General features: G+C 46.1%; 1 protein-coding gene across 4 annotated transcripts in view; it reads left to right on the forward strand.

Annotated features, from left to right (window-relative positions):
- The first annotated feature begins 5,796 nt into the window (after positions 1 to 5,796).
- The window catches only part of ALKBH6 (alkB homolog 6), a 44,404-nt gene continuing 28,028 nt past the window's right edge, over positions 5,797 to 22,172 (forward strand). For 2 of the 4 annotated variants that reach the window (XM_033956389.1, XM_033956392.1), the window contains exons 1-4: positions 5,797 to 5,945; positions 11,854 to 12,026; positions 15,110 to 15,178; positions 19,305 to 19,365. In XM_033956389.1, the coding sequence (XP_033812280.1) occupies positions 11,976 to 12,026; positions 15,110 to 15,178; positions 19,305 to 19,365 (181 nt within the window). In that variant the 5' untranslated portion in view covers positions 5,797 to 5,945; positions 11,854 to 11,975. Of the gene's footprint in view, positions 5,946 to 11,853; positions 12,027 to 15,106; positions 15,179 to 19,304; positions 19,366 to 22,172 lie in introns of those variants that run through there. The other 2 variants (XM_033956390.1, XM_033956391.1) reach the window with 2 other exon arrangements.

Below are 22,172 nucleotides of genomic sequence, written 5' to 3' on the forward strand. Positions count from 1 at the left end.
CTCTGAAGTGCACAGAAATAGAAGTTGCTTACCTGTAACGGTAGTTCTCCTTGGACAGATGGATCTTACAGCCACACAAGAAGGTGACGTCCCCGTGACGGAGCCGACCCGGCAGTCAAAAAGCTGCAAAGCTAAAGAGCTTTGCGCATGTGCCAGCCCTCCCCCCCCTAAAGTATCCCACCTGGCCCCTAATATAAGCACGCCCCCAACCGGCAAACCCAGTTAGGTACAAAGCTGGCGGCAACAATAGGGGAGGATGGGCGGATTGTGTGGCTGTAAGATCCATCTGTCCAAGGAGAACTACCGTTACAGGTAAGCAACTTCTATTTCTCCCTGGACAGGGATCTTACAGCCACACAAGAAGGTGCCTCCCGAGCTGAAGGTAACAGAATAACCACATGCTATTATTGATAACAATAAAGATCTGTTACCTGAGACGGAGAGGAGGAGGGAAGTTGACGCCCCCCTAAGCTGCTTGCAGGACCGTAGAACCCAGTGATGCATCTGCGCCGGATTCCAAGTCAAGGCAGCAGTGCTTGGCAAAGGTATGAATCCTGGACCAGGTAGCCGCTCGACAGATCTCTTGGAGAGGCGCGAGTGCGGAGGTTAGCCCAGGTGGCCAGTCATAGCTTGGAGGTCAAGAGCCGTGACATGCGGAGGGGATCTCCTGAAGAGCAGGCCCGGGGCGGAGGCGTAACAGTACGCAATGAGCCGGGTAATCCAAGAGGATAATGGCAACTTCGAACCCGGTCTAGGAGAGGAAGTCGGACGGATGGAGAGGAACAACTGAGACGGGCGCTGAGGAGTCGCAGTTCTGTCCAAATAGAAGTGGAGAGCTCTGGCACAGTCCAGTTGTGTGGAGTCATTCGGCCTCCGGCGAAGGGTGAGGGGGGTGGATGAAAGTAGGTAGCACAATGGATTGGTTCAAATGGGAAGGCCGAGATCACCTTGGGCAGGAATTTAGGATGAGTCCGTAACCGCACTTTGTCCTGAAGGAAATTGGGTATAGGGACTAAGGATAACCAAGGCATGGAGTTCTCCAAGTTGGCGAGCGAGGTAATAGTTACCAGGAATGGAGTCCTTCCAGGTAAGGAAGTTGAGTGGTACAACAGAGAGAGGTTCACATGGGGAGCCATGAGAGCCTGCAGCGCGAGGTTGAGATCCCAGACCGGCACCGGGAGGTCGGAGGGGGGGGGAATGTAGCCGAAGAAGTCCTTTGAAGAAGCGCTGGACCACAGGATGGCGTGCCAGGGAGACCGCGTCAACGGTGTCGTGGTACACTTAGATGGCCAACAGATGAAGGCGAATGGAGTTGTAGGATAATCCGCAGACCTGCAGAGAGGTAAGGTAGTGGAGGACCTGAGCCAAGGGCGAGGTGCTGGGGTGAACACGACGGGTGGAGCATCAGCGCTGGAAACGGGTCCACTTGGCGGAGTAGGAGCGTTGAGTCGCAGTAGCTCTGGAGGTAGAAGGATGTGTAGAACCTCCGGAGGGAAGGCAGAGTCCCCAGTCAGCGTGGGAGCAGGAGCCAGGCTGTCAATTTGAGAGACGGAAGATTGGGGTGAAGCAATTGACCGTCGTGTTGAGTGAGAAGATCCGGGAACTGCGGGAGAATTCAAGGAGCCTGAGACGCCCGGTTGAGGAGGACGGGGAACCAGGCTTGTCGCGGCCCATACGGTGTGATGAGGATCAGGGTGGCATTGTCTGCGATGGCCTTTTGAAGGACTTTCCCAATCAGAGGAATCGGAGGAAACGCATAAAGGAGATGCTGAGACCAGTGGAGGAGGAACGCATCGTCTGCCAGACAGGTTGGTTCTCCGTACCTGGAGTAAATTCTGGGACATATGGCGTTCGTCTGGGATGCAAAGAGGTCGACGTGAGGAGTGCCCCAGTTTGCAAAAAATTGACGCGTAAATGTGCTGTGAAGCGACCATTCGTGAAGACTGAGAGGCTGTCTTCGAGCTGGTTGTCCGTGCCCGGAAGGTAGACTGCCTGCCGGGTGGAGTGGAGCTGGAGAGCGAGGTTCCAAATGGAGACTGCGTCGTGGGATAGGCGAGAGGAGCCCATCCCCCCCTGTTTGTTCACATAGAACATGGCAACCTGGTTGTCGGTGCGGATTCGGATGATCTGACTGTGCAAGTGGTGTTGGAACACCTGCAGAGCAAGATGGGTGGTATGTAGTTCCAGGAAGTTGACGCTGCAGCGGGCTAAGGCAGGGGACCAGGTGCCCTGCGTGGACCAAGAGAGGAGATGAGTGCCCCAGCCTTTCTTGGAGGCATCTGTTGTGATGGTGACAGTAGGCTGAGGAGGATGAAACGGAAGCCCGTGAGAGAGGGGATCCACGTGAAACCACCATTGCAAGTCCTGAAGCACCTGGGGCGTCAATTGTAGTTGCGTGGAAAGAGGTTGAAGGAACTGGTTCAAATGGGTTTTGAGAAACCATTGGATAGGGCTCCTCTTTAAGCGAGCAAACTGCAGCACTTGCACTGTGACCGCCATGTGTCCTAGCAAGGTGAGAACGACCCTGGCTGTGGCCCAGAGCCCTGGGTACCAGGGGGACATCAGTTGTTGGATGACTTGTGCTCGCAGTGGCGGGAGGAAAACCATAGCCTGCTGAGTCTGAAAAGTCGTCCCGATGAATTGAAGGGATTGATATAGGAGGAGATGAGACTTTGGAAAATTGAGAAGAAAACCCAACTGTAGAAGGAGGTTGATGGTATGGCTCAAAGCCTGGCGTGTGAGGCAGGGCGCCAAGCTGAAATGAGCCAGGTGCGCCACAATGGGGATGACGCGTTTGGAAAAGACCCTTGGCGCTGACTAGGCCAAAAGGGAGAACTGTGTATTGGTAGTGAAGGTTCTGGAACACAAACCGGAGATACTGTCTGTGAGGGATGAATTGGAGATAGGCATCCTGAAGGTTTATTGACGTGAGCCCAGCGTCGACCTGGAGCAGCGGAGCAATGGCGGAGATCGAGAGCATGAGGAATCTCTCCTTCAATATGAAGTTGTTTAGGTTCCGTAGGTCCAAATCGGACGGACGCCTCCCGTCTTATTCGGAATGAGGAAGCCTCGGGAACAGAATCCCTGGCCCCGCTGGTGTTCGGGAACCGGCTCTACGGCCCGAATATCCAGCAACCGAGACAACTCCTGTTGCAAAGGAAGCAGGTGAGATGGTCTAAGAGACTGTTGGGAAGGGGGGCACCAAGGTGGAGGAGCCAAGAAACAAAGGCGGTATCCATGTTGAATGATGCGCAAGACCCAGGTGTCTGTGGTTATAGCTCGCCAGGTCTGGAGAAAAAACCTCAACCGACCTCCCACCGGAACAGCGGGAAGGGGAGGGTTGTCAAAAAGAGGGTTGGGGCTTCTGGCCCGCAGTTGAGCGGGTTTAGGAGAGCGACGGTCTCGCGGGGCTCTGTTGGAGGATCGTTGCCGATAGGGCCGAAACTGCTTCTGCGGATATGGAGCAAACTGTCTGTGTTGAGTGATGTGCGGTATCTTCCTCCAGAGCATCCAGTGCAATCCTCTTCAAGCCCCTCATTCAGATCCTAAACCATGTCTCCGAACAAGCTGTCACCGAGACAAGGAGCATCCACCACCTTCGCAAGAATGACCACCCCCAGTGTAGAGCATTGCAACCCTGCCAGTCTGCGGGTGGAAATACCTGTAGCCGTTCCCCGCATGGCGGTATCAAAGGCATCGTCGGCGGCTCGGATATTCGATGTTGGAGAGGACGGCCTTAAAAACTTCCTGCGTGGGCACCGGTAAGGTCTCGACCAGGTTTCTCATACCCTCCATGTTAGAATAGAGGTATAGGGTGTAGAAAAACTGATGGATGGCAATTTGCCCAGACAGCATGGAGTTTTGGTAAGCTCGTTTACCCATGGAGTCCGTGATGCGCATCACGCAGACCGGTGGAGGTAGGAGCAAAGTATTTGGAGGATTTGAATATCCGCAAGGCAGAGCGGACCAGCCGGGATTGGTGAGGGAGTTGAGTTTTGCCCAATCCCGTCACCTCCTGGACTTTGTAGTTATGTTCCAATGTCGTGACCCGGGACGAGTAGGGAGTGTTCCAGATTGCTTTCTGAGAATCAGTCAGAGTAGCATGAAGGGGCAAAGAGATCACTCCTTTAGGGAAATGAAGATACTTAAGGACCTAAAGTCTCTGTTCCCGGGGGTCCGTGTGGTCAATTGAAAAGAAGACGCCAGCTTGGATAGGAAGCGTGGGTAGGAGGTGTCTTCCGGGGGTGATGCCCTATCCCGCTCAGATGGAGTGTTCACATGAGCCAGAGAAGAGAGCAGGGGGTCCGTCTGCGGATCAGGCGAGGGAGAGCGCAAGGAGGAAGCATAGTAGAATTCCAGCTCCGCCGCAATAGAAGAGGTAGTTGTTGCAAGAGCTGGACCTGCTGGAAAAGTTGAGAAAGCTGGGGAGGAAGCACATCCTGGGCTGGAGCAGTAGCAGCAGACAAGGCAGGAGGAGAGCCCGAGGAGGAGGAGGAACTGGAGGAAATAAGGCTGGGATTTGATCTCATGACCCCTAAGTACAGAGGCAGCAGCTTAAACAGGGAACCACAGCTGTTCCTTGCTATATTTCCTCTCCTGAGTGGGCTGGCTGAAGCAGGGTGCCTATGCCGGTCTGGGGAGTCAGAACGCTGAGCTGCAGGCTCTGTAGCTTGGTGCCGACGGCTGGGCTTCAGTCGGTGCCGAGGCGGGACCAAGAGGAAGCGATCCGTGCCGTGATTGGTCAGTGGGAGCAGCCACTGAGCCAATAGGCAGCGGGGGAGACGTCGGTGCCTGAGCTGGTGAGCGAAGTACCAGCTTCGGCACCGTGTGAGGCAGTCCCTGCGGCTCCGATGCCCCTTGCAAGCAGGCGGAGGGGAGAGCGGAGGCCGCGTTAGGGTGGCACCGTGTGAGGCAGTCCCTGCGGCTTCCGATGCCCCTTGCAAGCAGGCGGAGGGGAGAGCGGAGGCCCGCGTTAGGGAGTTTTGATTCCTTTGGTTGAGGCGCTCGAATTTTGATCGAGCGCCTGTTTAACTTCGCGCAGTGAGCGCATGAAGACGTCCGGTGGAGGGGACCCAGGCAACGGACACCCAGGAGGCGTGCGGGTCAGTCGCCGACATCTTCAAGGCGCACGTGGAGCAGCGCCCGAATCCAGGTCTGGATTAGTTCAGATATGCTATTTAAAACGATGAAGAAAAGTGTTGGAAGTTAAAAGTTGAAGCGATATAAAAACGGCTGACACCGTTAGACTACCGAGTCGGCTAGATCGCGGAAACTTTTAAAACTGGGCATGCTTATATAGGGGCCAGGTGGGATACTTTAGGGGGGGAGGGCTGGCACATGCGCAAAGCTCTTTAGCTTTGCAGCTTTTTGACTGCCGGGTCGGCTCCGTCAGGGGGACGTCACCTTCTTGTGTGGCTGTAAGATCCCTGTCCAGGGAGAAAAAAAGTGTCAATGCCACACCAGAAGGAGGCTTAATAAGCTATTGGAGCACCAGAAGGAGGCTCGGAACTCACCTCGCGAGGCCATTGGAGCACAAAACTGAGGCTTGTATTTCAGTCAAACCCCCAGACAGGCTTGGAGCACACATTACAGTAGTTGCCTCGTGAATACCGCCCCTTCCCCCCCCAAAAAAAGCAAACGTTCTGCAGCCGGTCTTCAAAAAGTAACCCGATTTAGCTACTGGCAACACTTTGATTGGTTGAACCGCATCCAACATAGCCTCCTAAGCCAATCGGCTGTCATGGCAGAGGCGGGCGATTCGTCGGTGATTGACAACTGTGAAGGGGTGGGGAAGAGGCGTTGCTCTCCAGCGATTGGCTGTTTTTTTCAGAGCTCTCCCGGGGAAGATTGTCTAAAAGGGCGGGGTAAGGAAGAGGTGTCGCTTCTCGTGGGAAAAGGATAACACTTGCGAGGTGAAGAGAAGTTGCCGCAGCCGGAGTTCGGAGGTAAGTAGGGGAGCCTGGGCTGGGGGCGACAGAGCGTAGGCGAATTTGTTCCGTTCATAAAGCATGGTGGGAACTGTAAGTGGGAAAGAGAAACTACGACTCCCAGCGTGCACTTTATTCTTAATTGCAGGGAAATCCTCTGCGGGCATATAATGGAAGTTGTAGTCCTTAGGGTCAGGCCCTCTTGACAAGTTTTGAATCGTGGCTTGTCACGTGATTGCAGGAACTGCCCAAAGAGAATGACACGGGGACATAATTTGTTTCCGTCCCCATGGTTAACCGCGGGAAACCGTCTCCATGTCATTCTTTGAGGAGAGAGAGGAAAAAATCAGGGTATGAATGGGCACAGTCAATGACCATCAAGCCTTGCGCTGTAGAATACTGGTGTAGAAGGATTGAGGTTTAAGACAGACACTAAAGCAGCGTCTCACAAACTTCTGGAAGCTGCGGCACACGAAAACCTGTGCCGTAACTGAAGGACATTCGGAAATGTGCAGACATCGACGCGATGATGTCACGCACATGCGCGATATCATCACATTGACGTCCGTGCTTGCGCAAAGGACCTCCAGACGGTGCCCTGATCTCCCGGTTGGGGGGGGGGGGGTAGTGCTGGCGCCTGCTGACTACCTACAGAATGTGCCTCTTGCTGCAAGAAGCATGTCCTATAGGCAGTCAGCCGGCGTCTTGTGGCACACAGTTTGCAATACTTCACTAAAGAATAACATGGGATGGTTGGTTTCCTGTGGTTATCCGTGGGAATGGGGCAAATTCTGTCCCCATGTCATTCTCTGTATAACGTGGGCGTTGAAGTGTCTTTGGGGCCCCTGTATGGGCTATAAGACGGGGGAGGGGGGGGGGTTATTGACACAGTTTTAGTGATTGTCTCTCCGTTCATCCTCTGATACTCTGGGTTTGGTGGCAGCCTGCAGCACAAGATAAACAGGCAGTACACAAGTTATTGTGTACATTCAGGCTGAACCCACAGCTCATAATTAGGTTTTGAACAGTTCTGCAAAACTGTATGCTGGGCAGTGCATTTTTTTTTCTAAGCACCAAAGGTGCTGGTACTGGGATGCTAGGCTATCTGGTACTGGTACTGGTGCTGGTACTGGAATGCTAGGGTGAGGTGATCTATGAGGGATGCACCCCACTATAACTAGATGCCCTTGTTACCAGCCATAAAATCTATAAAAAAGCAGAATTGATGTGTACAGTTTGATATCTTTAGGTTCAAACAATTTTTATTGATGCAAACAACAACAAAGACAATGCCAGGGCATCCCAAGGGTGCACAGTACAAACAATGATGCATCATATACAATAAAATAACAAGCAGGTACAGAAGAAAAGTAACAGCTACCAAACTCTCGCCCCCCCCCCCCCCCCCCAATCCTACTCTACATAGGGCGAGTGAGAATAAAGCAGCTGAAAACACTCTGAGGCCCTGGACTCTTATGAGCCCCGAAGATGCCACCCCACCCCTTCCCCCCACTGATCCCAACCGTAACTAAGTGCCAGAACTGTTCAATATCCTTCCCCTCCCCTCCCCACAGTTTGATATCTTTAATTGTACTTGAGAACCAGGGGTCAGCTTTAGCAAGCAATGAAAAAGGTGCCAATACTTAGTACCCCTGAAAAAAAAAAGCCCTAATGACCCCAAGTATGCTGGCTCAAGTCTTAATGATTGCTGCTGCTGCACATTCCCATCTCAGTTTCGTTCAGATTCAGTAGCCCTCACCTATTCCTCCCTCTTAAGTCACTCAGATTTCTCATTTTAACAGCACTAGCTTACTGTGGGGGTTGGAGAGTGCAGATTACATTCACAACCTGTCAAATCTCTTCTGTCTTCTGCTTTGGAAATCCACCTGCTATATGTAGTGGTTGAAGTGAGAATTATCAGTCATTAATAGTGGTATAGTACTACTACTGTTTATTATTTCTATAGCACTGAAAGGTGTACGCAGCGCTGTATATTCTAATACACAATAGACAGTCCCTGCTCAGAAGAGCTTGCAATCTAATTTAGACAAGACATTTCAGGGTTGGGGAGATTATAGTGGGTATAGGTATCTGACAGTAGTGAGTGGGAGTTAAGAATTGAAAGCAGTTTCAAAAAAGTGGGCCTTTAGCTTGGATTTGAACACTGCCAGGGATTGAGCACAACATATTGATTCAGGTAGCCTGTTCAGGCATACGGTGCCGCAAGAAAGAAGAGATAGAGTCTGGAGTTAGCAGTGGAAGAGAAGGGTGCAGATAAGAGGGGCTTGCCCGATGGGGGGAGGAGCATAGAAGGAGATAAGTGAGGAGATATATTGGGGGACTTAAGAGCGAACACATTTGTAAGTCAGCAAGAGGAGTTTAAACTGTATTCGGAAATGGACGGGGAGCCAATGAAGTGACTTGAGGAGAGGGGTAATGTGAGAATAGCGGTTCTCGCGGATTATGAGTCATGCAGCAGCATTTTGAACAGATTGAAGAGGCAAGAGACGGGCGCGCGGGAGGCCCGAGAGAAGTACATTGCAATAGTCGGTAAGCACAAGGTGATAAGAGCTTGGACAAGGGTTTTGGTAATGTGTTCAGAGAGAGGAGAACGGAATTTGGTAATTTTATAGAGGAGGAACGACAGGATTTGGCAGTCTGTTGGATATGAGCAGAGGAGAGAGAGGAGTCAAATATCACCCCAAGGACGAGACAGGGAGGAGGATAGCGTTATCCACAGAAATAGAGAACTGCGAGAGGGGGGAGGCGGGTTTAGGCGGAAAGATAAGGAGTTCAGTTTTAACCATATTCAGTTTGAGATGGCGGTGAGATATCCAAGCCACAATGTCGGACAGGCAGGCTGAAATTCAGACCTGTACTCCTGCAGAGATAGAAACTTTCAATAAACAATACATAGGCCCATATTCTCTAAACGGCACCAGTTTTTTAGGCTCAGGTAGGCACCCCAACTCAGTAAAAAACACCATTGAAACAACAATTTCAACCGAGTTTCAAGGCACCTACTGTCGAAAGTTCATCTTAATAACATAAGAATAGCCATATTGGGTCAGACCAATGGTCCATCTAGCTCAGTGTACCATCTTCACAGTGATCAATCCAGGTCACAAGTAAAAATCGATCCACTTGTTCCCATTTTACACCGCTCAGGGTTTTGTAGGCTTCAATCATATCTACCCCTTTAATTTAGCATATAGAAATTATATTGTTGAGAAAATTCTGGTTAATGCGTTTTCTTGATTTATTATTTCTTATAAGATCTCCTTTTACCTTATTTTCTACTCCCCCTTCTTTTTTGAGGAGCGTATGGCTTAGTGGTTAGAACCACAGCCTCAGCACCCTTAGGTTGTGAGTTCAATCCCCATGCTGCTCCTTGTGACCCTTGGACAAGTAACTTAATCCTTCACTGCCCCAGGTATATTAGATAGATTGTGAGCCTACCAGGATAGATAGGGATAATACGTGAAGTACCTGTATGTAAACCGCTTTAGAAACATAGAATATGATGACAGAAAAGGGCCACGGCCCAACAAGTCTGCCCACTGTAATGACCCACCCCCCTAAGTTCTTCCTTTAAGTGATCCCGCATGCTTATCCCATTTTTTCTTAAAATCAAGTACGCTGCTGGCCTCAATTACCTGCAGTGGAAGATCATTCCAATGATCAACCACCCTTTCGGTGAAGAAATACCTGATTTTCAACGGATTCCCTTTTGTCGCCGTAGGTCCTTTAAGGAAAAAGAGATCTTCTTCCACCTCAATTCGGCCCGTGACATATTTGAACGTCTCTATCATGTCTCCCCTCTCTCTGTGTTCCTCGAGTGAGTATAGCTGCAACTTACCCAGCCGTTCCTCATACGGGAGATCCTTGAGTCCTGAGACCATCCTGGTGGCCATTCGCTGAACCGACTCAACTCTCAGCACATCTTTTTGATAATGTGGCCTCCAGAATTGCACACAGTATTCCAGATGAGGTCTCACCCTGTTTGAAGTCAAAGGAGGATCAAGGGGGTTGTTAATTTGTTTCCCTTGTTTGTAAATGGAATAGTATGGCAATTTTATGTTATAATATTTTTTTCTTGGTAACCCTGATCTGTTTCTTGTGCAAGTGTTTTTGACTTGTAAATTGCGATTCAAACTTAAAATAATAAAAAAAAAGAAAAGTCAATAAATTGGATCCACGTCCAAACGTGTGAACACAATTTAAAGCACCATGTATAGAATTTGGGGTGAGGATTACTTTTTTTTGTAAATATGACTCCTTTTCCCCTTCTTCATAGTCTATAGCTATATTTTTTATTATGGGGTCCTTTTATCAAGCTGCAGTAGGGATTTAACGTGCGTAATACCATGCGTCAAACCGCCTGCCGCGCTAGCCGCTAACGCCTGCAGTGAGCAGGCGTTAGTTTTTTAGCCAGCCGTGGGGATTAGCGCGTGATGAAATGTCCGACGCGCTAACCCCGCTAACGTGGCTTGATAAAAGGACCCTAAATGTTTTATTTATTTAAAAGTTTACATACCATATATTAACTATATGGTTTACATAGTCACAATCATAAATAAAGAACAATGCATACAAATTAAATAATTACAAAGATCTTTGCATAAGAATCAAAGAATCAGCTCACAATGTAATAAAACATCAGCAGGTACATATTTTACATAAAGTCTCAACGTAAGAATGCGTTTATGAACAGTTGCGTTTTTTCAACATTTTCTTAAGCCCTAATCTAGCAGTGCCTAATCGCAGAACTCCTGGCAAGGCATTCCAAAGCTTTGCACCCCCCTCCCCCCACCGACAATATAGCCTCACCAGTCCTAGAATGAGAAATTGTCATCCTACCACCCAAACATAATTTCATACTATTTTCTGATCTCAAACTCTGTCTTGGCTGATAGATTTTTTTAAATTTTTTTTTTTAAACCCTGCAGAACAGTAGGAGATGCATGGTACAATATCTGATGTATTATTGACAAAATTTTAAACTGCATAAGAACAGCTTTACTGGGTCAGACCAATGGTCCATCAAGCCCAGTAGCCTGTTCTCACGGTGGCCAATCCAGGTCACTGGCCAAAACCCAAAGAGTAGCAACATTCCAGCATCTCAAAGAATAGCAAGATTCCGGAACCCCAATGAGAGCAACATTCCAGAGCTGAGATTGTGATGTCATAATGCCTCATTCCACAGTGCCTCAGAGCCAACCTCATCAATGATGTTACAATGACTTAATTGTCCTATACTTGACAGAACCATACCGTTCTCACGGTGGCCAATCCAGGTCACTAGTACCTGGCCAAAACCCAAAGAGTAGCAACTTTCCATGCTACCGATCCAGGGCAAGCAGTGGCTTCCCCCATGTCTTTCTCAATAACAGACTATGGACTTTTCCTCCAGGAACTTGTCCAAACCTTTCTTAAAACCAGCTACGCAATCCGCTCTTACCACATCCTCTGTCAATGCGGGCCAGAGCTTAACTATTCTCTGAGTGAAAAAAAATTTCCTCCTATTGGTTGTAAGAGTATTTCTGTGTAACTTCATCGAGTGTCCCCTAGTCTTTGTAATTTTGTATTGGCAACCAGTGTAGCTTTTTTAGAACCGGTGTTATATGGGCTATTTTGGGAATCAACCTTGCTGCAGAGTTAAGCAACACCTGCAACGCTCCCCATCTTCACCTTTGCAACTCCAAGGTACAATGCATTGCAATAATCTACCCCGCTCAATATCAATGCCTGTACCACACTTTGAAAATCATAATTTGTTAACATTAGTTTTAAACTGTATAACATTTGCAACTGCATATATCCTATTTGGTTTACGCAGCAAAGCCTAACCTTACAGCTGCAGCTCCAGAATCCTAATTGACGTTCACAAATACTCATAGCTGAATATAACTGTGATCTTTCTCAGGACAGATGCACTGCCAATGATACAATGTTGTAAAGAACCTAAGGTCTGCAGGAAGATGTGGGATCCAGCCCTCGGCACACAAGCTGCGACAAGGGGGTTTAAGCTGCCAGCATGCCAGTGAGATGGAGTCTGGCTCCAGGATTTCTGCGCTGGAGGCGTTTTACATAGGGCAGGTAATGGGCTAATGTCGTGACACTGCAGATGCTTCTGTGTCTTGGTAGAGAATAGATAATGACACGGGGGACAAAGTTGTCCCCATCCCTGTGGTGTCCATGTCTCCGTAGTCTTTGTTTCCAACCCCGTGAGCACCGACATCATCCCCATTTCTTCCTCTTATAAAAAGGGAGAATATTCTGTACAACTATTTGTAAATCACAAATAGAGCCTTCCATTTCGATCTGGTTTTGGTACAGCCTTTTCAAAGATTCAGTTGCCTGTGTTTTTACATCATCTGGGAAGACATGAGTGTAGAAAAGGACCTAACCTGTGTAGCTGATGAACAGAAAATAAATGTCTGTTAAATGTTGGGAAATGTTCGGAAATGTTCCTTAATGCCAGCAGCGATGGATGAAATCGCACCTATTCTCCTCACTGCTCTGACCCAGTCCTATGCAGTCTAGAGTTGCGCGGGGACAGAAATCCCACCCGTCCCCGCCAGGATCCTCTCCGTCCCCGCCCGTCCCCATAAAAAGCAGCAATTACTTCTGACAGGATCATCAATTCCACAGTTTCTTTTGTGTTTGCGCTGCTGTATTCCTTGTGGAATCTCTTTGGTGGAACCCTTTTTTTGTTTTCTGTTCAGGTAATTAACTTATAAACTCCCTCTTTTACTAAGGCTGACGTGTCCATTATATTATATGGACGAACCCTGCTTCCAAAGCCTTCCATCCCCATTGGAGTACTGTGGGCCAGAGGGGGGTCCCCGTGGAAGTCTGTGGGTTAGGGGGGGATTCCCGCGATCCCCATTCCCATGCAGACCTCTAATGCAGTCTCCTGTATGATATCGATGTCTATGACCCACTTCCATTCAGTTAACTGCATGATATCGATGTCTCTGTAGCATTTCTAATATTATGTAAGCAGCAATGATTCCTAGCTGACATTTGTAGGATACAAGAGTTGATATGGTATGAATCTGTTGCAGTAACAGTAAGATGCTTGAGCAGCTGGGCACACGATGGAAGGGCATTTCAGATGGAGCGTCTAATCAGCAGCAAAGTATCTTGTTGCCACGTCAAAGGCAGACAAGACACAAATAATGCCATTTAACAGTAGTTCATTTAAATCCAAAAGCAGCTACTACAGGGGTGATTTTTTTTTTTTAATGGGGGGGGGTTGTTTGGGGTTTTTTTGTGGTTGTTTTTTTTTTTTTTTTTAAATCATTGAATTTAGTTGCCAGCTGTCTAAGATGGGTTAAGTTTTTACATATTGATACTAGCATTTTATAGCTGTTGTTCCATCCAGTTGCAACAGCCTGTCTAAAGAATGGCACAGGGACAGTTTGTCTCCTTCCCTGCCACGGTTATCCCCAAGTGCCCATCCCCGGGTCTACTTGAGAGTTCAGCTCCAGTGGCAGAGCTTGAGAAACACTTGTTCCTCTTTTTCATAGTTTATTAAAATTTGATTAAACACTTAAACATAAAATTCAAAGCTTTGTACAGTAAAAGTTGTTTAAAATATTAATTAGGGAACAAACTACAAATAAGCATAGTCATACGAGATGGACAAATTTGGAGGGGAAGAGGACAAGAAAACAAAAGGGAAGAACTACAATTTATGAGAAAAGAGAACATAAACAGATAGAAACAGTAGGGTATCACAAGGTAGGGATTGCAAGAAAGAGAAAAATAAAAAAAGATAAAGATTATTTAAAAAAGATAAATCAGTTGTAGGCATTTTAAAATACTCTTGAATTTATCCATAGTTTGTTCTGTTCTGATGTATAGAGGGAGAGAGATCCTCATTTTCATCAGAAACACTAAATGTTCCTTTCGGTCTAATGCATTCTCTCCGGCTTGGAGCTGTTTACTAGTGGGCTCCATGTCATAAAGGACAGGTCATTCCTACTCAGGCTTTTGTCCTGTGCTTGCAAGGATTTGTCATTCTGATTTTCCTAAGAAAAGCAGCAGTATAGCGAGAAGAGTTAAGATGTCGAGTATTTATGTGAACATCTGTACAACACCGGCTATATATTTAAGTGAGAAATTCAAGAAAAATGAAAGTGTAAAAAGAAAACTAGAAGTACACATTTGTGCATTCAGGTAAAACCAGGACTGGATTAGCTTCTGGTATGATTGGAAATGAGGATAAAAACAACAGACTGTGGATGCCCTGAAAGATGATTTTTATTCGCTCTTCACATTAAAAACACAAATAAAAGTCTGAATTAGTAATGCACGCATGATTGTCCTGACGGACCCTACACGGTCCGTGTTTTGGCGAGACCGCCTTCCTCAAGGGTCCGGAGGATGTAGGGTACAAAGAAAAAAATATGAGCAAATCAATGTATGTGTCTTTGAGCGATTTTACGGGCCACTCTGCTTGTTTCAAGCCATTTTCAGGTTTTATGCTCAAAGACACGTACATTGTTTTGCTCATATTTTTATCTTTGTACCCTATATCATACAGACCCCTGAGGAAGGTGGTCTCGCTGAAACATGGACCATGTAGGGTCCGTCGGGACAGTCATGCTGCGTTACTAATTCAGACTTTTATTTGTATTTTTATTGTGAAAACGAATAAAAATTATCTTTCAGGACATCCACAGTCTGTTGTTTTTATCTTTGGATTGTTTTTATCGTGGATCTACCTTTTTGTGAAAATGAGGTTAAGCATGTATGGAGCAGTGGTGTAGACAGACAGACAATTTTGGGCCCATCTGAGCCCAAAGTAGGCAGGTATCTTTTTCCTCCCTTCCCACCCAATCTGTACAGTAGCGCCTCTTTTCTTCCCGTCCCACCCCACTATCCTGTGCAGCATTTGTTTCTTTTCAGGTCTTGCTCCCAGTGGCTGACCCAGAAGCATTTGCAATTCCCTCTGATGCACAAAGCATCGGAGGGAAAGCTTCCAGGTCAGCTGCCGGCGGCCTGTAGCTGCTGGATGGGAAGACCTGAGCCCAAACTGAGCGGGTCAGGCCTGCCTCTTGGCTACGCCGGGGTGTAGATTAACAAGTTCCAAAGCTAGTAGCCATTTGCAGGGGGCTTCATGTTGAAATCCAAGTCTCCAGCTTGCTGGGTTGTTCCTTCTTGTTTTTCAGATACCTCCAGCTGTCTATTATGTCCCAGGGTTTATCACCTCAGCCGAGGAAGCTTTCCTCCTGCAGCAGGTAAGTACAAGATTCATTTTCTGCCATCTCTGTCCAGGTGAGAACTCAGAAGTAAGACCCTGTGACAGGCATTAGGGAAGTGAAATAGAAGGGCCCTATCCCACGGATTCTATTGAGTTTAGCGCCCAAATTTATGACTATCATGTAAATTTGGACGCTCAAGTTATAGAATAATCAAGGTTTAAGGTTTCAGGGTTTATTAAAAATTTGATTAATCGCCTATTACAATTCTAAGCGATATACATTAACTTTAAAAAGGGGGAGAATACAAAGTTAAAATAATTAACAGCCAAACTGTAGACCCAAAACAGACGGACAAGAAACGAGAGGGAAAGGGGTGAACTACAATAGTCGGAGAAAGGAACATATAAGGGAAAAACAAAAGGGGGGAGGGATTATTCAAAAGCTGCCTTTATAGAGTCCAAGAAGATAACAGAATCAATGTTTGAAAGCATCTCTATATAAGCTCCTTTGGATTTATCTATATTGGATGCCAGTTATGTGCCTGACTGGATTGTTAAATTAGGGTCCAGGCCTTTAAGTGCTAGTAATAGCCCTTAAGGTAACTGGTGCTAATTGGCAGTAATTAGTAGTTATGCGTTGACCTTAAACGCAGCAAAATCTTCTGTAATGTTTTTTCCATGGAAAAAAGATCTTAAATTCTCACCACATATACTCCTAAATAGCACCCCTCTTCAAATAGTAACTACAACAAAAATATTGGGAATAACACTAGATCAGGAACTCTCATACCATAACCAAGTTAGCTCAGTAGTCAAAAATTTGTTTTTACAAACTACGACTCATCAGATCACTATCAAAAATCCTAAAACCTGAAGCTCTTAACACTTTAATCCACTCATTAATCATTTCTAGACTAGACTATTGCAATGCTTTATACCATGGCATAACCAATAAAGAAATTAGGAGACTACAGATAATACAAAATACAGCAATAAAAATTATAACATTCAAAAAAATATGACCATGTTACATCACTTTTACAAACTGCTCATTGGCTACCAATCACACACAGAATAACTTTTAAAATCATACTCTTAACATTTAAATTCAACAATCACATGTGCCACTATTTTTGGACCATTTTTAGATACCATATTCTTCATCCAGGACACCCAGATCAACACAACATCTATTAACGATTCCGTCTTTAAAAATAATAGTTACCAGGAGATCTACCATTTTTTTTCGGTCATAGCACCCCAGCTCTGGAACAATTTACCACTATTTTTACATAATGAACCTTCTTTAGAAAAATGTAAGCGTTCCCTTAAAAGCTTTTTGTTCAAGGACGCTTTCAATGTATAGAAAATATTACCTACAAGTACTAAATCCCGGTTTTTAATGAGTGTTATGTGTAGGTCGCCAAAATACTCTTTTTTACTTTATATCTTGGATTTGAGATCCTATCATATGTTTTTATATGACCCCTCCATATATGTTTTTTCCTTAAATGTTTCTCTTTCTTTTCTTAAAAATTGTAGTTCACCCCTTTGCCTTTTGTACCAGTTTGTAATAGAATGCCAAAATTTGTCTATATTATCTTGTTTGTTATTTGTTAATTGTTATTTTAAAAACAATTGTTATAAGCATTGAAATATATGATATTGCGTAGATAACAAATTCCAATAAACTTGATAACTGCACTTAGACATTATTCTATACGCTTAGGGCCATATTCTATATATGAAACCCAAAAACTTGGTTCCAAAAAGAACGGCACTTTGCGCGATTCTATAAACACCTCCATAGTTAGCAGTTAGGCACAACCATTGAAAACCAGGCCCGAATACTTGCACCTATGTTGTGTGCTGATCAGGTGTATTCTATAAGGAACTTTTAGGATCTTTTAGGAACACCCATGACCTAACCATGCTCCTCCCTTGGTCACGCCCCCTTTTGAGATCCATGCAGTAGAATTTACACACACCACTTTATAGAATACACTTAAAGTTGTGTACGTAAATTCTTCTTCCTGCCCATTACTCTTTCATTGTCAACTGTTGGCACTGATTGGCTTGTTAAAGTCGCGCACACAAATCGGCAATGCGCTCAAATTTGTGTGCGCAACTTTGATCACACAGTACAGAATTGGGCCCTTAGCACCTCAGTGTTATAGTGCGCAATAGAAATGGCGCGGGGAAAAAATTTGTTCCCATCCCTGCAAGCCATGTGATCCCATCTGCACAAGCCTTGAATAGTTATGATTTTATACTGAACTGATTTTATACTGAACTTATTTTATTAAAGTATAAAAAGAAACAATATTCTGTACAATTGTCATTTTATAAACACAAATAATACAAAGCAAGGATCAACAAAACCCCTGTGTCCCCCTCCCCTTCACAAATATCCCCTTCACTATCGAAAAAACAGAATAAGCCAAATTATTACAGAATGTTACACAGAAAAATCATGCTAACAGAATACCGCAGTCACACATGATAGAAATAGTGTTAGGGGAGTACAACTAGGGCAATTGCCCCCTGGTCAGAGAGAGCCTTAAGCCAGCTGGAAGCTAAAGAAGCACGGCCTGAGCTTTGTGGTCCCCAGTTATGTCCACCACCAGCTCTAGCAGGATACATATTCAAATCTGATATATTCTAATCACAAAATAGAAAATAAAATTATTTTTTTCTTCCTTTTGTTTTCTTGTCATTTTATTCTTCAAATCATGTTGGTTTCAGGCACTGGTCTCTGTTTTCTTTTGTCTTCTCTTAACTCACTTGCCAGGGTCTCCTGACCGTTTGACATTTCTTCTTTCTCCATGCTCACCATCCATCTTCTATCTCTGTGTATATATTGTTCCCCATGTTCAGCATCTTCCGTCGCTGTCTCCTGTTCATCCCTTTCTAATATTTCCCCTGTGCTCATCTCCCTGCCATCATCATTTCACCATTCTATGATCCCTTCCCCCTGTGTACAGGGAGTGGGGAAAAAGAGAGAGAGATCCAGGGTGCCTCTCTTCCACTCCCTCTACTGCCACATCCCACATTTTCCCTCTCTCATCCCCCAGATCATATGCCACAGTTTTCACCATTGCCCATTAGCCCCATGCCAAACATTTCTCCTTCTATCATCCCTCTCCAGCACAATGCCACACCTCTCCTTCCATCACTATGTCTAACGTTCCTCCCCCTTGCATCCCCTTCAATCTGTCCCTCTGTTCCCTCTCCACCACCATATGCAACATTTCTCCCTCTTCTCCTTCTCTTCCCCATGCATCTCTACCTCACTTCTCTCTCTGGCTAGCAATTTTCCTCTTTCTTCCTTTCCTCATGTACACCATCTCTTTTCCTCTCACTTACGCACTCGTGCCCAACAATTCTCCCTTTCTATTCCCTTCCTCCCATGTCCCAAGTTAGTGCCCCCTTTCTTCCTTCTGTGTCCCGGGTTTGTGCCCTCTTCCCTACCTTCCAGCTTTTGTCCCAAATTTATGCTCGTCCCATGTCCCAACGCTCCTTGCCCCCTCCTTTCTCCCTTTGTCCCACATTCATATGCCCTCTCTCCCTTACTTGTCTTGGATCTAGGCACCTACCATAATTTAAGCTATTTATGAGATGCCAGTTAAGCTTTTAAATAATTGTTAGCCACCTATGTAGATTGGTTAGGCGTGCCGATCTAGGCATCTAACTTTAGGTGTTTTGTTTTTATAGAATCTTGGCCTTGATGATTAGTTCCCATATTTTTCACACCTGAGTTTTGGAGCACTTTCCTGAAAGCACTCCTGTGCACTATTCAGCCTCACACATGTACAGCAGTTAGCATAATCGCACTGTCTCCTTCCCTTCTCCTACGTGGGCATGTCCTCTGCAGAGATGCTTCTCACTTCCTACAGGACCAGCTGCCAGTGTTAAATAGAAGACTTCAGAGAGAAATAGTACCTAGATTTCACTCATCTTTCCTAGCACTTGCCACTTGGCTGCTGTCTGTGCCTGGAGCTGCTGTTTCTACCACTGCCCTCATATGGGCTCGTTCCTTGCTCTGGGCCTCTTGTCTTTGTCTGTCTCTATCTCTCTCTTTTCTTCATTCTCAAGTGCCTAAAACACTTGGGGAAACTCCTCAGAACCTTAGTCTGCGATTATTGTTGGTTTGTTTCTGGCAGGTTTACAAGGCCCCGAAACCTAAATGGACCCAGCTGTCTGGAAGAAGACTGCAGAACTGGGGTAAGTCTGCCTTTTGGCAGCCTCCTGCTATTACTGGCATCTGGGACTATAAAGACTTGAAATGGGAGTTAGGCATCACTGTCCAAGGGGTATTACACAGTGCCAAGAAAATGCAGTATAGAGTTGACCCTGCCGCTAGGCAGGAAAGTGGCCTAGTGCAGCGTTTCTCAATTCGATCCTGGAGTATTCCCCTTGCCAGTCAGGTTGTCGGGATATCCACAATGAAATACATCTGCCTATAATGGAGGCCATGTATGCAAATCAAGTTTATGCATATTCATTGGGGATATCCTGAAAACCTGACTGGCAAGGGGGATACTCCAGGACTGAGTTGAGAAACCCTGGTCTAGGGTTAGAGCTGCTGCTGCCTCATCACCCTGAGGTGGTGAGTTCAATCCCCGTCTGCTCCCTGTGACTCTGGGCAAATCCCTTAAACCCTCCGTTGCCCCAGGGACCACAGTTAGTTAGATTGTCAGCCTGCCGGGACAGATAGGGAAAATACTTCAGAGTACCTGATTACTGTTCAACGTATTGTAAACCACTTTGACAGAATCTCGTCATAAAAAGGCAGTTAATAAATCCCAATAAACAAGTAAAGCTTTTTTTTCCTCTCCTTTTCCTTTCTCAAATCCCTACCTTTTGTTTTTCCCATATTTGTTTCTTTCCTATTTCCTATTGTATTTGTTACCTCCCTTCTCCATTGACAATATAAGTATTGTATGTCAAGTCCATGCCTCATATACTTGAATATAAACTGGGATTTTGGGGCTAAAAATAATAATAATTTATTTATATGCCGCCATACCGGGGAGGTTCTAAGCAGCTCACAGCATGAAAAAAACAAGTACAAACATACATTTTTGATGGATGGATTTCTGAAAGATAGGGGGATTGAGGGATACAGAAAATGGTAGATATGAGTATGGAAAGAGTATAGATAAAAACAAAGGGGCTAAATCAAGATAACCTGACAGGTCATGAACCTGATGGGCTGCCACGGATGTGGACTGCTGGGCGCGATGGACCTCTGGTCTGACCCAGCGGAGGCAAATTCTTATGTTCTTAAAAGGCAGTACAAACATTTCAGTAAAATTGATCGAGATGAAAGTGCAAACCAAAAATGAGGGTCCTGTTTTATATTCAGGCCAATGCCCCCCTCCCAGAATTTTTTAGGCTGCCGCAAGGCTCTGGCCCCCCCCTCCTCCTCCCTGCCCTATCATACCTCTGTCAATCCCTAGTGGAGGTGCAGCGGGCAGGAGCAAGCTTTCCGAACTCCTGCCCCGCTGCTAACCAGCTACGTGGATCCAGTTTCTTCAGCTGAGCGGCACAAACAGCAGCGCGATTTGGTGTTGCTGCTCGGCGCTGAGCAGCTTCGCAACTTATATTCGAGTATATATGGTACTTCCCTGACTATTTTTAAACTCTTTATTTTTGGGGTATCACTTAGAAGTAAGATTAAGCGATTAATCAAATTTTAAATAAAACTTGAAACTTTTAGGGAGTGGTGGGATAACAGTACTTTAAATGTGCCTGCCTAACCTTCAAGATCCTCCACGGTATCCTTCCTCCTTTTATCCCTCTATCCTGGAATTCCTCAAATCCAACCTCCACTAGATCCACTCAAAAATTAAAACTATCCTACCCCTCCTTAAAAGGCATCTCCCTTGTTGGTAAACTTGGCTCTTCCCTCCCTTTCAGAATCACTCAGTTCTGGAACAGTCTCCCTTCCCCTCTCCGCAATTTGAGCCCCCTTCTACCATTCCGTAAGCATCTGAAGACCTGGCTCTTCTCCAGAACGTAACCCCGTCCCGCTCCTGGCACTCTCACACCAACCTCTCTTCTTTCATACTTATATAATTCCACTGGAGTTCCGTTCCTTCCCTAACCATGTAAACCGTGTCGAGCTCCATCTGCGGAGATGATGCGGTATATAAACCCAAGATTTAGATTAGATTAGATTAGTATTTCATCTCTCCTTTCCATAGCTCATTCTTTGAGCAGCATCTATGCTCCTCTTCTTCCTTCTCTTTACTGTTATTATTGTAGATCTTTCAATCTTTCTTGGCTTTTTTTTCCTATTTCCTTTTGCTTTCTTATAATTTTATTGTACTGTAAACCGCTTTGCTACTGCTTGTAAAAGGCGGTATACAAAGAGTGATAAACCATCTCCTCTACCCTTCCATATCTTATCTCATGTGCAGCATCACACCTCACCTCTACAGCTCTATCTCTTGGGCTAAAGCTACCAACAGGATTCGGCATCAATGAAGAGTCTTTAAATACAGTCCTGTTCTGGGGCATCGCCACTCTCACTCCCCACAACAGGAAGTCCTGCTTTGGAGGGGGGCCAGGCTGTTGTAGGGCTTGAACACAGACCTATGCTTAAAGGCCCTGCACTGACGCCAAATCCTCTTGCGGCTTGTGCTCAGGCAGAGGGGGATGATGGGGGCGGCAGTATCGGCAGCATGGGCCCAGCAAGGGGGAGATGCTGGACATCAAACATGGAAGGGAAGATGAAGGGGTGTAGGGAACGGAAAATAAGATGCTGAATGGAGGCGAGGGGAAGGGGGAATGCTGTACTACAGGGCCTTGAGCTGCCCCTGAGATGAGGGGAGTGTGTGGCTGAAAGTTCACAGGGTGTTGGATATCCTTGGATCGACTTAGTCAATGACTCTTTCCTAGGAGATAGGAAAGAATGTGTTTTTGAGAGTGTTTGTTTGTGATGGTGCTGGAGAAAATAGCCCGAATAGGCCTCGACGACGAAAACAACAATCCCAATGTAGGAGTCATGAGGGAAAAAATGTCAA

The sequence above is a fragment of the Geotrypetes seraphini genome, chromosome 8, assembly GCF_902459505.1.
Source record: "Geotrypetes seraphini chromosome 8, aGeoSer1.1, whole genome shotgun sequence".
NCBI classification, from domain to species: domain Eukaryota; kingdom Metazoa; phylum Chordata; class Amphibia; order Gymnophiona; family Dermophiidae; genus Geotrypetes; species Geotrypetes seraphini.